At 34.1% G+C, this 14,352-nt stretch overlaps 3 protein-coding genes across 3 annotated transcripts; all 3 read left to right on the forward strand.

Annotated features, from left to right (window-relative positions):
• Window positions 1–3,721: 3,721 nt before the first annotated feature.
• On the forward strand, window positions 3,722–4,711 carry LOC134234112 (uncharacterized). Its single transcript, XM_062716171.1, has one exon. The coding sequence runs from the start codon at window positions 3,722–3,724 to the stop codon at window positions 4,709–4,711; it is 990 nt and encodes a 329-aa protein (XP_062572155.1).
• A 4,447-nt stretch (window positions 4,712–9,158) lies between these two features.
• LOC134234113 (E3 ubiquitin-protein ligase TRIM71-like) lies at window positions 9,159–10,251 on the forward strand. Its single transcript, XM_062716172.1, has 2 exons — window positions 9,159–9,655; window positions 9,688–10,251. Exons 1-2 carry the CDS (start codon window positions 9,183–9,185, stop codon window positions 10,199–10,201), a joined length of 987 nt encoding a protein of 328 aa, XP_062572156.1. The 5' UTR covers window positions 9,159–9,182; the 3' UTR covers window positions 10,202–10,251.
• Window positions 10,252–10,315: 64 nt separating this feature from the next.
• LOC134234114 (tripartite motif-containing protein 3-like) lies at window positions 10,316–10,893 on the forward strand. Its single transcript, XM_062716173.1, has 2 exons — window positions 10,316–10,322; window positions 10,466–10,893. The coding sequence occupies exons 1-2, from the start codon at window positions 10,316–10,318 to the stop codon at window positions 10,891–10,893; spliced, it is 435 nt and encodes a 144-aa protein (XP_062572157.1).
• The last annotated feature ends 3,459 nt before the right edge of the window (window positions 10,894–14,352 follow it).

Here is a 14,352-nt window from a genome sequence, read left to right on the forward strand (position 1 = left end):
GATTGGCGGAATCAATACCATGTATTAATACAAGGAATAACCGTCAGAATTTTCGATTTGAACATCATGATGATCAATTAATTGGCTTGCATGATAATTTTATGCATAAATGCCTTCGGCATTTATTTATTTAAATTATCATGCAAGCCAATCGATTGATCACATCATGAAATTGAAAAATAAGAGTTATTCCCTAAAAAGTTTATTTGAATATCTGTAGCACAGGTATTCCAAAAACATAATAGCCAAATCGACAGTCTACATTTATTTATTAACACAGAATGTTTATGTGACAGTGTTTGACCAATACATGTGTTTGGGTCATCATTTCGTAAGTTTTATTGTTTATACAATGAGCTTGTCAGCAAAATGAATACAATTCATCATTTATTCAAATGCTGACTGACTAGCTTTTTTCATATTGATTGTTAGGCCATTATTTACACAGTGAGTTGTCCACATATTTTTTCCATTATTTCCCAATCATGACAAGAATTAGCACACAGCGGGTGTGACCAGTTGGCAGGGGATGCTCACTCTTCCATGGCACCTGATTCCACCTCTGATGTTATTGAAGGTTCATTGTTTGCTCCAGTCTTATTTCGTAATGTTAAATGGACTTTTGAGCTGGAATACTGTTTGTTATCTACACATAGTAAACATGATAATTCATAATCATGTGCATATTCTTTGCATATATGTTTTGCAGAGGCTGGTCCGCTAACTCTCTTTTCTAACATCTCCATTTTGCTAATAATGCATTACAATGAATATTTCTTTCTTGTAACTAAAGAAATGGGTATGTCATTATGTAGCTATTAAAGTTAAATAAGAAGCACCCAAACTTTCCACTCAAATGAGAAAAAAAATTCCACTTCAATTCATTTTATCATCCCATTCAAATATGTTTGCCACTAATAGTATTTATTAATTTCAACAGACTAAGTGATATACATGTACATTTATTTTTGAATATTTTAACAATAAGATGAGGACAGTAGACTATACATGTATAATGCTTTGCAGAGTAGATAACAATAGGGTGGACTGGTTAGAGAATTATACCGTTTGATCCTTCCACGAATTTTCTTTTTTTTTCGTTTGAAAAAAAGTTGGATGCAAAAATTGGCAAGCATTCAAGTTACCTATGCCACTGTGATATATTATATTGATTAAACAAAAATGCACAACAAGAATGACTTCTGCAAACATGTCGTAAATTTCTAACTCAATAAACAAGAGGCCCAGGGGCCACATCGCTCACCTGAGCAATTGGCTAGGGAAAAAGCACATATCAGATCGGAACTGAAAGCTTACTGAGGTTGGGGGGGGGGGGGGGGCTTGAATTTTAACCCCAAGGGGGTCATGATTTGAACAAACTTGAATCTACACTACCTGAGGTTGATTCCCGATAAATATCACTAAGCATGGCTTTGAAGTACTTGAAAAGAAGATTTTTAAAGGTTTCCCTATATATTCCTATGTAAAACTTTGATCGGCCATTATGGCCCCACCATATCCCCGGGGGTCATGATTTGAACAAACTTGAATCTACACTACCTGAGGATGAATCCACATGAGTTTCATCTTTCCTGGCCCAGCGGTTCTTGAGAAGAAGATTTTTAAAGATTTTTCCTATATATTCCTATGTAAAACTTTGATTGGCCATTTTGGCCCCACCCTACCCCTTGGGGTCATGATTTGAACAAACTTGAATCTACACTACCTGAGGATGAATCCACATGAGTTTCATCTTTCCTGGCCCAGTGGGTCTTGAGAAGAAGATTTTTAAAGATTTTTCCTATATATTTCTATGTAAAACTTTGATCGGCCATTTTGGCCCAACCCTACCCCTGGGGGTCATGATTTGAACAAACTTGAATCTACACTACCTGAGGATGAATCAACATGAGTTTCATCTTTCCTGGCCCAGTGGGTCTTGAGAAGAAGATTTTTAAAGATTTTTCCTATATATTTCTATGTAAAACTTTGATCGGCCATTTTGGCCCCACCCTACCCCCGGGGGTCATGAATTGAACAAACTTGAATCTACACTACCTGAGGATGAATCCACATGAGTTTCATCTTTCCTGGCCCAGCGGTTCTTGAGAAGAAGATTTTTAAAGAATTTTCCTATATATTTCTATGTAAAACTTTGATCGGCCATTTTGGCCCCACCCTAGCCCCTGGGGTCATGATCTGAACAAACTTGAATCTACACTACCTGAGGATGATTCCACATGAGTTTCATCTTTCCTGGCCCAGTGGGTCTTGAAAAGAAGATTTTTAAAGATTTTTCCTATATATTCCTATGTAAAACTTTGATTGGCCATTTTGGCCCCACCCTACCCCCGGGGGTCATGATTTGAACAATCTTGAATCTACACTACCTGAGGATGATTCCACATGAGTTTCATCTTTCCTGGCCCAATAGTTCTTGAGAAGAAGATTTTTCAAAAATGCCATTAATTTTTCTCTAATTCATAATTATCTCCCCTTGGAAAAGGGCGTGGCCCTTCATTTGTACAAACTTGAATCCCCTTTACCCAAGGATACTTTGTAGCAAGTTTGGTTGAAACTGGCCCAGTGTTTCTTGAGAAGAGGATGAAAATGTGAAAAGTTTACAACAACGACGACGACAACAGACAACTGACAAATTTTGATCAGAAAAGCTCACTTGAGCCTTTGGCTCAGGTGAGCTAAAAATGAAATAAAGATCAGGCCCACCATATTGTGACCAGTGAATAAGAGTAACAACCAAAACACCTAACATCCAATCAAAATTTACTTCCTTTTTTGGAATATATATAAGGAGAAGGACAGCTAAAGTAACTTTATTCTGTCACCGAACCTTCAGAGGGTATTATCTGCATAATCATAAGGTAATTATATGATTTATTAAGTTTTTACTATTTTAACCTCATTTGATTATATACTAATCTTGTAATAAGGAAACATTTGTTAGTTTGAAATCAAGTGAAGTCTGAAATGACAAAAGAACAAAATAAATGAATTTTTTTATTGTCCTACTAATTCTCATATCAACAGTTAAAAAAATTCATTTTCTTGCCTGTATATAATACAAACAAATTTTATTTCTTAAAAATAGGTTGTCCTAGCAAAATAAAGTGGCACTGCATAGGAGTATGCAGTAGCCTTTAATAAGGCTAACTAACCAGGAATTCTTATCTTTAGCATTTCTACACTGTGAGGAGAGTCTGCCAATTAACATTTGGAATAGTTCCAAAACAGGGTACTGTACCTTTAAAAAACAGAAAGTTGGAGCTTTTTTCATGGAAATGAAATAAAAAGTTGTCGCAATATAATGGATACAACAGAGATTTTCAGAGATAAGAAAAGAGAAATTGAAAATGAAATCCTGGAAATTGAGTCCATCACTATTCCAAGGTATAGGAAGAAATTCAACGAAACAAAAAGAAAACTATCTGGAACATATGCCAAATATGATGCGCTGGAAATAGACGCAGAAGAACAGAGAAACTTCTGGCATCAAGAAGTAGACGTAATCTTCAATAAACTAAATTTTCTGGTCAAATACCTGAAACAAAATCACCTGGCTGAACTAAACTCATTCAAGCTCAAACTGAAAAATCTTATTCAGGAAATGGAAAACACAACAGAACAATTTAAAGAGATCTTGAGAAGAAACAATTCATCTGAAGTCACTGACCATGTTTCCAAAATACAGGATTACAGAGGCATGCCAACTGATAAAACAGATGATTTCAAAATTCCTTCCCTCAAATTAAACAAAATAGTGGAGAAAGAATTAAGAATAGAATTATTAGATTACAACGCAACCCTGACACAAACATCAGTACATGCTTTGATAGATGGGGCATCCAGCTACACACATACAGAAGAGCTACTAAGGGAAGCCAGGGTGATTGCCACCATTCCTACTGGGCTTGAAACTCTATGGCATCTGGCATGTATTGGGGCAGATGAGGCATGGGTTTCTGGTTGGTACGTATCCATAAGCCGTATAAGCAAAATACACCCAAATACCGATGACGATGTCTTTACAGTGTGTCGTCTCTTTCCTACTGGCCTCTCCTCGACTAAAGAGGGTGAACTGATGTACAGTGATTGGCACAGCAGGAGTATTTATGTAGTCAGAAATGAGAAAACCGAGAAACTGATTACTGTACCAACAGGATGGTTTCCAGATAGACTCTGCTGCACAAGGTCAGGAGACATCCTAGTCTCACTGAGCAAAAAGGACCACAAAAAACCCCAAAAAGTAATATGTTACCAAGGGCAGAGAGTAAAATTGGAAGTAGAAAAAGATGAGCATGGAGACCTAATCTTTGCTGCAGGATCGAATTCACTCTATGTGGCAGGGAACAATAATGGAGACATTTGCGTTTCTGATGCTAATGCTCAAAGAGTCATCGTTTTAGACAAGACAGGCAGGAGAGTTCGATTTATATACGATGGCTCACCAGTCACGTCGCGTACATTGTCATTTGGTCCGCATCATATAGTCACAGATTCCCTGAGTCAGATCATCGTGGCTGAACCAGGTGTTGGCTGCATTCACATCATTGATCAGAATGGATATTTCCTGAGATTTGTGGAAAAGACCAATCTATCATATATTAATGGATTAAGTATAGACAGTAAGAAAAGGTTGTGGATAGCAAATGGGGAAACAAAGGAAGTGATGATCTTTCAGTATTTAAACTAACTAGAAGTTAAAGAGCCCCATCTGGGCACAAAATCAAATGCGAATCAGATACACTCCAAAATGAAACTTGATGTTGACGTGTCAAGTTTCCTTACAATGAACATTGCAATAACCATTGATGACAGGTAAGATCTAAAAACATTTGCTAAAAGATATGGGGAAAAACTCAACAACAAGAATTCAAACAATTGTAACGTTACCCGATCTTGGGCATTACAAAAATTATGTGGGTCCTCTTATTCCTGAGATTTACCTTAATAATTAACAAGATTTGTTTACCTTTAAGAATAGATTTATTCAAACAATAAAAATAACAATTTATGAGTAATAAAATACAATCAAAGTACAATTATTGGCAAAGGGTCAGGACATACAATACTTAGCTGATTGGGTCACCCAATATTGACAATGGGTCAGTACGTTGGGTAATCAGCTGATTCAGCTTGGGTTAGGGTATGTAATTATGAGTCAGCTAATTGGGTTCCCAATATCAACAATGGGTTAGTACGTTCAGCTGATTCAGGTTGGGTTACCCACAAATTAATATTGGGTAAAGACAAACAATAATCTATTGATTAGGTCACTCAAGGATTGGTATTGGGTCAATTTATCCAATATGGGGGGCATCAGATTTTACCCAATTATGGGGAGTTGGGATTCTCAGAGTTGGTCAGATGTTAATGGGACTGACCAACCCCCCAGACTGAAGAAAAAGTCTTAAGTGCCTTCTTTATATACCTTCTCATACATCGGTGCAAATTAGTTCACGCGCGAATAACAAGCGGTACCGCCAGTATTCGTGCAACGTTTGTAGGTATCATAACAGTATTACACTTTGGTTTGGTTCACGTCAAATCATGGCTGACGCAAAATAATGCTGGAATCTTCCCTTCCGATTCGGGCATTTTGATACGAGACTGGAGCTGGATTTTTTTATGAGATGAAAAACAACATGTAAACTTCCTGTATTGACCAGATTTATTAAAATTTAGGGCGTGCTGATTTTTCTGTACTGTCAAGAGTGGGGAGTGATTAGGCCCTGGACTAGATTTTCAAGCACCTGCTCGACTTCGACCGAAACAAACTTGCGTGCCTTGCTGGATGGCTATGTATTTTTTGGTACTAAAATCTTTATAAAGAATGGTTTTACAAGATCTGAAAAGGAAACTTCTCAGAAGTTTGTTTTGAATAAGTTACATCTACTCAAACTTGTGCATTTTTGGTAAGAATATATAGCAGAACTTAATACTGTTGTGACACCTGCATGGTAACACCAACAACTTCTGCATCTAGTGGCTTTATCATTACAAATGCGGGAAAAGGGGAGATCTGTTGTTTGGAAATTGTTTTGGTAACGATGTCAAGTTGGATTTGGGTACCTTGATTGAATAACAATGCCAGACAGCCATTTGCTATTACGATTGGGCTGATATATGAAGGAATTTCGGGTTTGTACATTATAACGAAACGATATTCATGAAATAAACATATACAATGAATTAAAAAGCATACATTAATGACATACGATGATAGGTAATATTCCCATGATATCTACAAATAAATTTACAATACCTAGATTAAATATTCAGGACATAAATTGGGTTGATCCAATATGTGGGTTATTTTGGTCATGGGGAAAATCCGTAACACAATGGAATGTACATATTTAGAATTTATTATTTGAAGTCCATTTAAAATACTTATTTGTTTTTTGTTGTTTTTTTTTTCAAGTCAAAATCTTCAAGGAAAATAATAAATTGAAAATCATTCCTCTAACAGATATGTACATTGTAAATTAATATATGAAATTAATTGTGTTGATTTTAGTACTACTTAACTAGTATTTAAGATAGAAGCAGAACTCAGTACATATGAAGCAAAGATGCCAAGTGTATTATCCATATTATATGTATATCATTATAGCCCAGGAATCTTGTTACAGTATTATAATCCGTTTGATTTTCAGAATTCTTGTCTAATAAATGTTAACTTTTAGTTCATGTCAATAAATTCTATTTGTAAAAATCCTGTCTAGCCCTGAACATTTTTGAAAGTGAGTGGACATTAAGGTCAAAACTTTTGAATGAGAAGAGATAAGATTTTCATATTTCACATGTACATTACCCATGACAAGACCTTTCCAAATATACTGTTTTTTAACCCTGTGATCTTGATCTTGAAATTTAACCTACTTTTCAAAAAATTTTACATTAATTTGAAATGGTCATAAGTCTTGTCAATGAACAAGATGTGTTTATGAAACACTTTCAGATGCCCCCTATGGCAGCTACTTGTGAGGGTTGAAATTTTTCATTCCATTAATTAAACTCCCAAGATCAAAAGATCATAACTGTTGGTACCTAATGGAATGTCTTCTCACACAGAATACACTTGTGAGATATTAAAGCCCTAATGCTAACAGTTCAAAGGTTATGGTCGAGGTAAAAGTTTTTCTAAAGTAATCAAGGTCAAAATAGTTGGTATCCAACAGAAGATCTTATAACAAGGAATACACCTATGATATATGAAAGCCATAGTACTAACGGCTAAAAAGTAATGGTCATCAAGGTTTTCAAAAGTAGGCCAAACTCTATGGTTAAGGTTAAAAGGTCAAATATTTTATACCCGATGAAATCTCTTGTCATAGTAAATACACATGTGAAGTATGAATGTCTTAGCACTAACTTTTCAATAGTTATGGCTATGGTTAAAGTTCTGAAATTTTTTATTAAAGTGGGTAAATCTCCAAAGTTAAGGGCAAGAGGTCAAATTTAGTTCTACCAAAAGAAATGTCTTGTCACAAGGAATACACCTGTGAAATATGAAAGACATAGCTCCACCCACTCAAAAGTTATGGACAAGGTTCAAGTTTTTGCAGACAAACAGATAAACAGGCAAACTTACAGAGAAATAGACGCGGCAAAAACTGTACCCCTGAATCTTCAATTATGGGGGTATAAAAAAGAAAGGACTTTCCTATTATGCATGAACATTAACTGTCACATTGTGACAAGACCTTTCTGAATACCCATACTGGTTCCTCTCCCTAATCCGTATCTCCTCTTGAAAGAGGGTGTGGATCTTCTTTTGAATTCCTTGAATTCCATTTACACAAAGATGCTTTGTGGCAAGTTTGGTCAAAATTGACCTAGTGGTTCTGGAGAAGAAGATGAAATTATGAAAAGTTACAAATACAACAACGACAGGCTATGTACAAATATCGATTTATCAGAAAAGCTGATTAGATACATGTTGTAATACAGGAGTCTATGGTGTCAAATGTATTTTCTTTGAATGTTTAATTAATAACCTTAAGCATTCTGTTGAAGATTTTCAAAGTATTAACACATTTTCAAAATATTATCAATAGACAACCCCCCTTTCACAGAAATACCAGAACCCTTGATCCTAGTACCACTAAGCATAAAAATTTTGCAAGAAGCAATTCCTTGTTCATCATATTAATGCACATAATTTGTTTTTCTACTTTTAAGGTCTAAACAATAAGGTTCAGACAGGATTAATTTTAATAGAATTAATGTATTTTCACAAGATTATCAACAGAGCCCCCTTCCCTTCATTAGAATCCCCTACTCTGGGACCATAATTTTTGGTATTACCACCCTAACACCAGAACACCTGACCCATAGGTCACATTTTTGGAAGAATATCTTGCTCATCATACATGTAATTATGTGTACACATAGTTAGTTTAATACCTAGGAAACTTTAGAAATCCTATGAGATGGGAGAGTTCGATCATCACCTCACAAAATTGCTTTGGTTTTGATTACTAGTATATTGTCATTTTTGGTACATATAAAGTGGTTGTATACAAAAAGATAATTCTCCATGAGTTCTATATTTTCACCATAAATTTATCTCTTCCACCTAAAAGAATTCCTGCATTACTTATTTCACAAAAAATTTAAAATTATTATAAAAAATTGATTTTTAATTGTCCCTGATAGAGAAGCAAATTTAAAATGTAAATGGAACAGGAGATAAACTTAAAACATTTAATGCTAAATCAAAAGAGAATTTAAAAAGTGTCCCAAAGGTATTTGATAGTGGTAAATGGAATTGGTTGTATAAATGTACAAAGAAGGGTAACTGTTATAAAGTATCTTGTTCTGGAACATTAACTCACCTTTTTAAGTCTTTGTCTGTTTGACCTATTTCAAATCCTACAGGCAATAAACAATCTAACGGTAGCCAAGAAGAATTACTAAACACCGAACCAAAAGTAACTGCCAGTGTGGTGAATTTACAAATAAATCAAATTTGAAACCTGGGACATTATCTATGAAAGGTATGTAATTATGTGTCCGAAAGAAATGGAGTTTTGTTTCCTTTTTTTTTCTAAAAAAAAAGGAAATTTTTTTTTATGCAAAATATATTGAACAACAGAAATATCACTGCAAGACTTTTCCTTATTTTTAGTTTGGAATTCCTACAGAGAAACATACTAATGGCCACTTCCTGGGCACAAGAGGTCATCACCTGTGACCTCTGTGTCAAGCCTACCCGGCAATTTTGTAACACCTGTCAAGTAAACCTTTGTGTGGACTGTATCAGTAAACATGTGGACCAGCTCAGTTCCCAGTCACACGACATTGTTCCATTCAAGAACAGGAAAATACAGCTGGTGTTTCCAGAATGTGAATTTCACCCAAACCAGAGATGTGAAGTCTATTGCCAGAAGTGTGATGTTCCCGTGTGTCTGAAATGCCTGCTTGGTTCCCATAATGGCCATAATATTAAGGATATGCCAGAGAATTTCAATGATAAGAAAAAGGAAATAGAAGAAGAAACCCAGGAAATCGAATCCACTTTAATTCCAATGTACCAGAAAGAAAATTTAGAAACAGAAAGTATACTATTGAATTCAAAGGCAGAATATGATGAGCTTGAGAAAGAGGTAGAAAAACAGAGAAAATTCTGGCAGCATTCTGGCAGCAAGAGGTAGATACCATCTTTGACAAATTTGGTGTATTAATCAACTCCAAGAAAGAGACTCACCTGGCTCCTCTTGAATCTCATCAGTTAAATCTCAATATTCTTCTTCCAAAAATGATTCAAACAGTTGCACAAAACAAAGAAATTCTAAAAACTAACAGGGTATCTGAAGTAGCCAACTACAAATCCAGCCTACAGAAATACAGAGACATGTCTGTCCAACCTACACATATTGATATTAAAGTTCCTTCACTGAAAACAAACAAAACACCAGAGGGAGAACTTAGCACAGAAATAGAGGAACATCAGGTTACACTAACACTAACATCATTATCCAGTCTGAATGCTGAAACATCCTCCTTGTCTGTTAAAGGGATGATGGACAAGGCCAAAGTGGTAGCCACCATTGCTACTGGTAAAGAATCTGTGGAGAAAGTGGCATGTGTGAATAAAGATGAAGCTTGGGTGGATGGCAATGATGGGTCTTTATACTGCATTAATAAGGATGGGTCTGTGAGGGATCTGTCCTAATTGTTGATTCTTTGGGTTTCGGTTTTTCTGCTAGAGACATTTCAGTGACAAATCAGGGAGAACTGATATATAGTGACCCTAGCTCTAGTAGAGGATGTATTTATGTTGTTAAAAATGGAAGGTCAGAAGTACTGATCTCCCCATCAGGGGTTCCAGGTGGACTCTGCTGTACAAGGTCAGGTGACATTCTGGTCTGTCTTACTCAAAGGTATATAGGGTTGAATAAAGAAATTCATTCTAAAAATAAAATTGTTTGTTATCAAGGAAAAACAGTGAAACAAAAAATTGAAAAAGATGAGCATGGAAACCAAATTCTTCAAAATGGATTTCATAGTACCCATTTTGTGGATGAAAACATCAATGGAGACATTTGTGTCTCTGATGTTAATGCTTATATGGTGGTTGTGGTAGGCAAAACAGGAAAAGTTCGATTCAGGTACTATGGTACATCGGCAGGAATGGTAAATCCATTTCAACCTAAACAAATCGTTACAGACTCCATGGGTCAGATCATTGTGGCAGATAATAACAATGCCTGTCTGCACATACTACATCAAAATGGACAGTTCTTGAGATGTGTGGACAATTGTGGATTAGAGAAACCTTGTGGACTGAGTGTGGACAGTGAGGGGAGGTTATGGGTAGGATGTCCTCAGTCAGGAAATGTGAAAGTGATCCAGTACATGAAATAAATGAAGAATGTACTCCAAAGACAATGGAGAGTGACAGAATTCAACCATTAATGATCTTCACAAAAATATAGATGACCCTTGCTATACTGCACATGATAAAGAAAAATATGGGATAGCATAAAATACAAGACACTGAGGTTAACATACATTATACATTAAGAGAAAGTAGTTGGGACTTCCAATTCAATTTGACATATCCAAGGTATTTGAAATATTGCTGTTTGAGATATAAAATTTTAACTGTTTGTCTTTTTTGGCTGCTGCATTAAATTCACATATAAAAGGCATTATGGTTATTCTTTGCTGGCTGTCCACATGCACTACAATTAACTTAAGTACCTTTGAACCTATACACTTTATGCATGTATTTAGTACAATTATTGTATGTGGAGGATGGTTTTCAGGTATATACCAATAGTTAAGAATAACACTTGGTCAACCTACAAACTTCCTATTATAAAAGACAAACTACATGTAGTTGACAAATACAAGGGCTGTCCAAAAAGTTCATGGACAATGACGTTTTTGTTAAAATAAATGGTTCTATATGCATCTATTGTATATCAAAATATTTCTCATGAAAAAATAAGTCAGAATGATTTAATTTTTATTGATGAAACTTCATATTTTTGTAAAAATCAGGGTCTTTAAAGATAGCAGATTGTGCGCAGGGACCTGAGTCTGACGTTACGCTAATTTCATTAAAACGTCAAACATTTGGATTTTGACTTAACACATGTTCATGGACACACACTACATTTCTTTTTTAGGGCGCAATGCACTTCGAAGTGCTAGCAATAATCTTTAAGTATAGATTATAATTTATTTAATTTTCAAAATTCAAAACAATGCACATTTTATGAGCGTCATCTAAATTAACAGTTTGTATACCCAAACTGAACAGCCCAGTCCGACGCTGCGCTAGATTTATAACAACGTCATGAATAGAAATCTCCATTTACAGTTAATTACATGTGTTTTTAAATTCTTGTAGTGTCTTCGAATTTGTACACAATGTTGAAAAATCGTACATACGAATCCCGAATCGATACATTCAATATATTTCAATAATTTTGAGTTGTTTTAACAAATATTTTGTCTCTTACATCGTTTCAACCGTTTTAAAACTTAATTTTTTGACCGGAAGCTGACCCGTGCCGACGGGCGACGTCAGTTTTTCTGTTGAGTTTTGACACGTACTTGCTAAGGTTTTCTTTGTGTATTTTCATTGTCTATATAGTGAGCGATATTTAAGATATCATGAAATGATAATAACCTCATAATTTGTGTTACATAAAATTTATATTAATTTTTGACTTGTTTTATACAGAAAATAATCATTTTAATCCAAACTCTTTATATCAGAGTTTACATCATTTTAACCTTGGTCCGTGTGCACTATCCGCAACCTCTAAAGACCCCGATTTTTACAAAAATATTATGTTCCATCAAAAAAAACTAAATCATTCTGACTTGTTTTTTCACAAGAAATATTTTGATATACAACAGATTTATATAGAACCATTTATTTTCACAAAAACGTCATTGTCCACGAACTTATTGGACAACCCTCGTAGTTTAGGAGACACATGTAAATTTTAAATTAGACTGGTCAAGAATCAGGATTACTTATATAACCTTTACTTGTAACTTGGATGTTTAAATAGTTTGCTCAATAATCATTGTAGTAATACCTTTGAAAAATATACTTTTAATATTGAAAATGCTCCAAGGATTTGTGCATCCAAGTTAAATCTGTGTAATTGATTAAGTTATACTTACCAAATGAAATGATGTCTTAATTTCAATCCTTTATTTTTTATAGTACAGGTGAATATAAATTATTAAAAGTAACGGTTTGTACGACGGCGTATTCGTGCCATTTTAACAATGTAGAATTTTTTTTAAATCGTTTGTACGATTTATTAAATCGTTTGTACGATTTATTAAATCGTTTGTACGATTTAATAAATCGTTTGTACGATTTATTAAATCGTTTGTACGATTTATAAAATCGTTTGTACAATTTAATAAATTGTTGGTACAATTTAATAAATCGTTTGTACAATTTGTTTGTTAAATCGTTTGTACAATTTATTAAATCGTACAAATGATTTCTTAAATTGTACAAACGATTTCTTAAATTGTACAAACGATTTACTAAATTGTACAAACAATTTATTAAATCGTACAAACGACTTATTAAATTGTACAAACGATTTATTAAATCGTACTAGCGATTTATTAAATTGTAAAAACGATTTATTAAATCGTACAAATGATTTATTAAATCGTACAAACGATTTATTAAATTGTACAAACGATTTATTAAATCGTACAAACGATTTAATAAATCGTACAAACGATTTAATAAATCGTACAAACGATTTAATAAATCGTACAAACGATTTAATAAATCGTACAAACGATTTAATAAATCGTACAAACGATTTAATAAATCGTACAAACGATTTAAAAAAAAAAATTCTACATTCTTAAAATGGCACGAATACTCCGTCGTAGGTTTGTTATAACATTTATGTTTACCATGACTGTTGAGCAAATTAGTTTTTCCAAATTACATGTCAAGGTCACCACGAATTTATTTCTTCCAAGGAAAAGAATGTCTGCATAACAAATTCCACTTATCCACTCAAAATTATTATTTGAAAAATTAAACTGACCTTAAAACCAGAAGTCTCTGTCGAGACTGTAGCTCTGTTTGTACTTAAAACAGAGGAAGAGAAAAGTAGCATTTTAAAGTATATCAAAGAAATTTCTATTTTTAGTAACCACGGCAACAACGTTCATCGAAATCAAAAAATAGTTCATAGAATTATGTATCTTAGTGTAGTCTACATTTGTGCCAAGTTGTGTTGAAATCAAATCAAAACTGCAGGAGGAGTAGTATTTTAAAAGTATTTCACAGAAATTTCTATATTTAGTAACAATGGCAACATTGTTCATCGAAATCAAAAACCGATATATAGAATTATGTATCTTAATTAGTGTAGTTTACTTGTGTGCCAAGTTATATTGAAATCAGACCAAAACTGTAGGAGGAGTAGCATTTTGAAAAATTGTTTACAGACAGACAGCTAGACAGACAGATGGACAGCTAGACGGATGCCAGAGGCATTACTATCGCATAAGCTCTTCTTGTCTCTGACCAGTAGAGCTAAAAATAGACAATGCATCAAAAATGTAAATGGAATGGGGAATAAACTTAAAAATAAATCTGATTCACAAGATCATATACGAGGGTTGTCCGTAAAGTCTGTGGACAAGCTAAAAATTTAATATAAGTTGTGTCATTGATATTCATTATTGGCATATTTCTAATCCTTTACTAAATGTGAATTGTTAAATATCAAATTTTAATCAATTGCAAATGTTTAATTATAATTATGGCTTCATAATTAGACTTGGAATGGAGACCCAGAGACCGCAAAAATTTTA

The sequence above is a fragment of the Saccostrea cucullata genome, unplaced genomic scaffold (assembly GCF_032062105.1).
Source record: "Saccostrea cucullata isolate Sc308-1 unplaced genomic scaffold, CSIRO_AGI_Scuc_v1 ctg3633, whole genome shotgun sequence".
Lineage (NCBI taxonomy): Eukaryota > Metazoa > Mollusca > Bivalvia > Ostreida > Ostreidae > Saccostrea > Saccostrea cuccullata.

Excerpts from the sequence above, each read along its gene's own strand:
- LOC134234113 (XM_062716172.1), top strand. The coding sequence starts at position 9,183 with ATGGCCACTTCCTGGGCACAAGAGGTCATCACCTGTGACCTCTGTGTC. Across the intron at positions 9,656-9,687 it reads GAAAAACAGAGAAAATTCTG|CTTTGACAAATTTGGTGTAT; the intron begins GCAGCATTCTGG and ends GGTAGATACCAT.
- LOC134234112 (XM_062716171.1), top strand. The coding sequence starts at position 3,722 with ATGCCAACTGATAAAACAGATGATTTCAAAATTCCTTCCCTCAAATTA.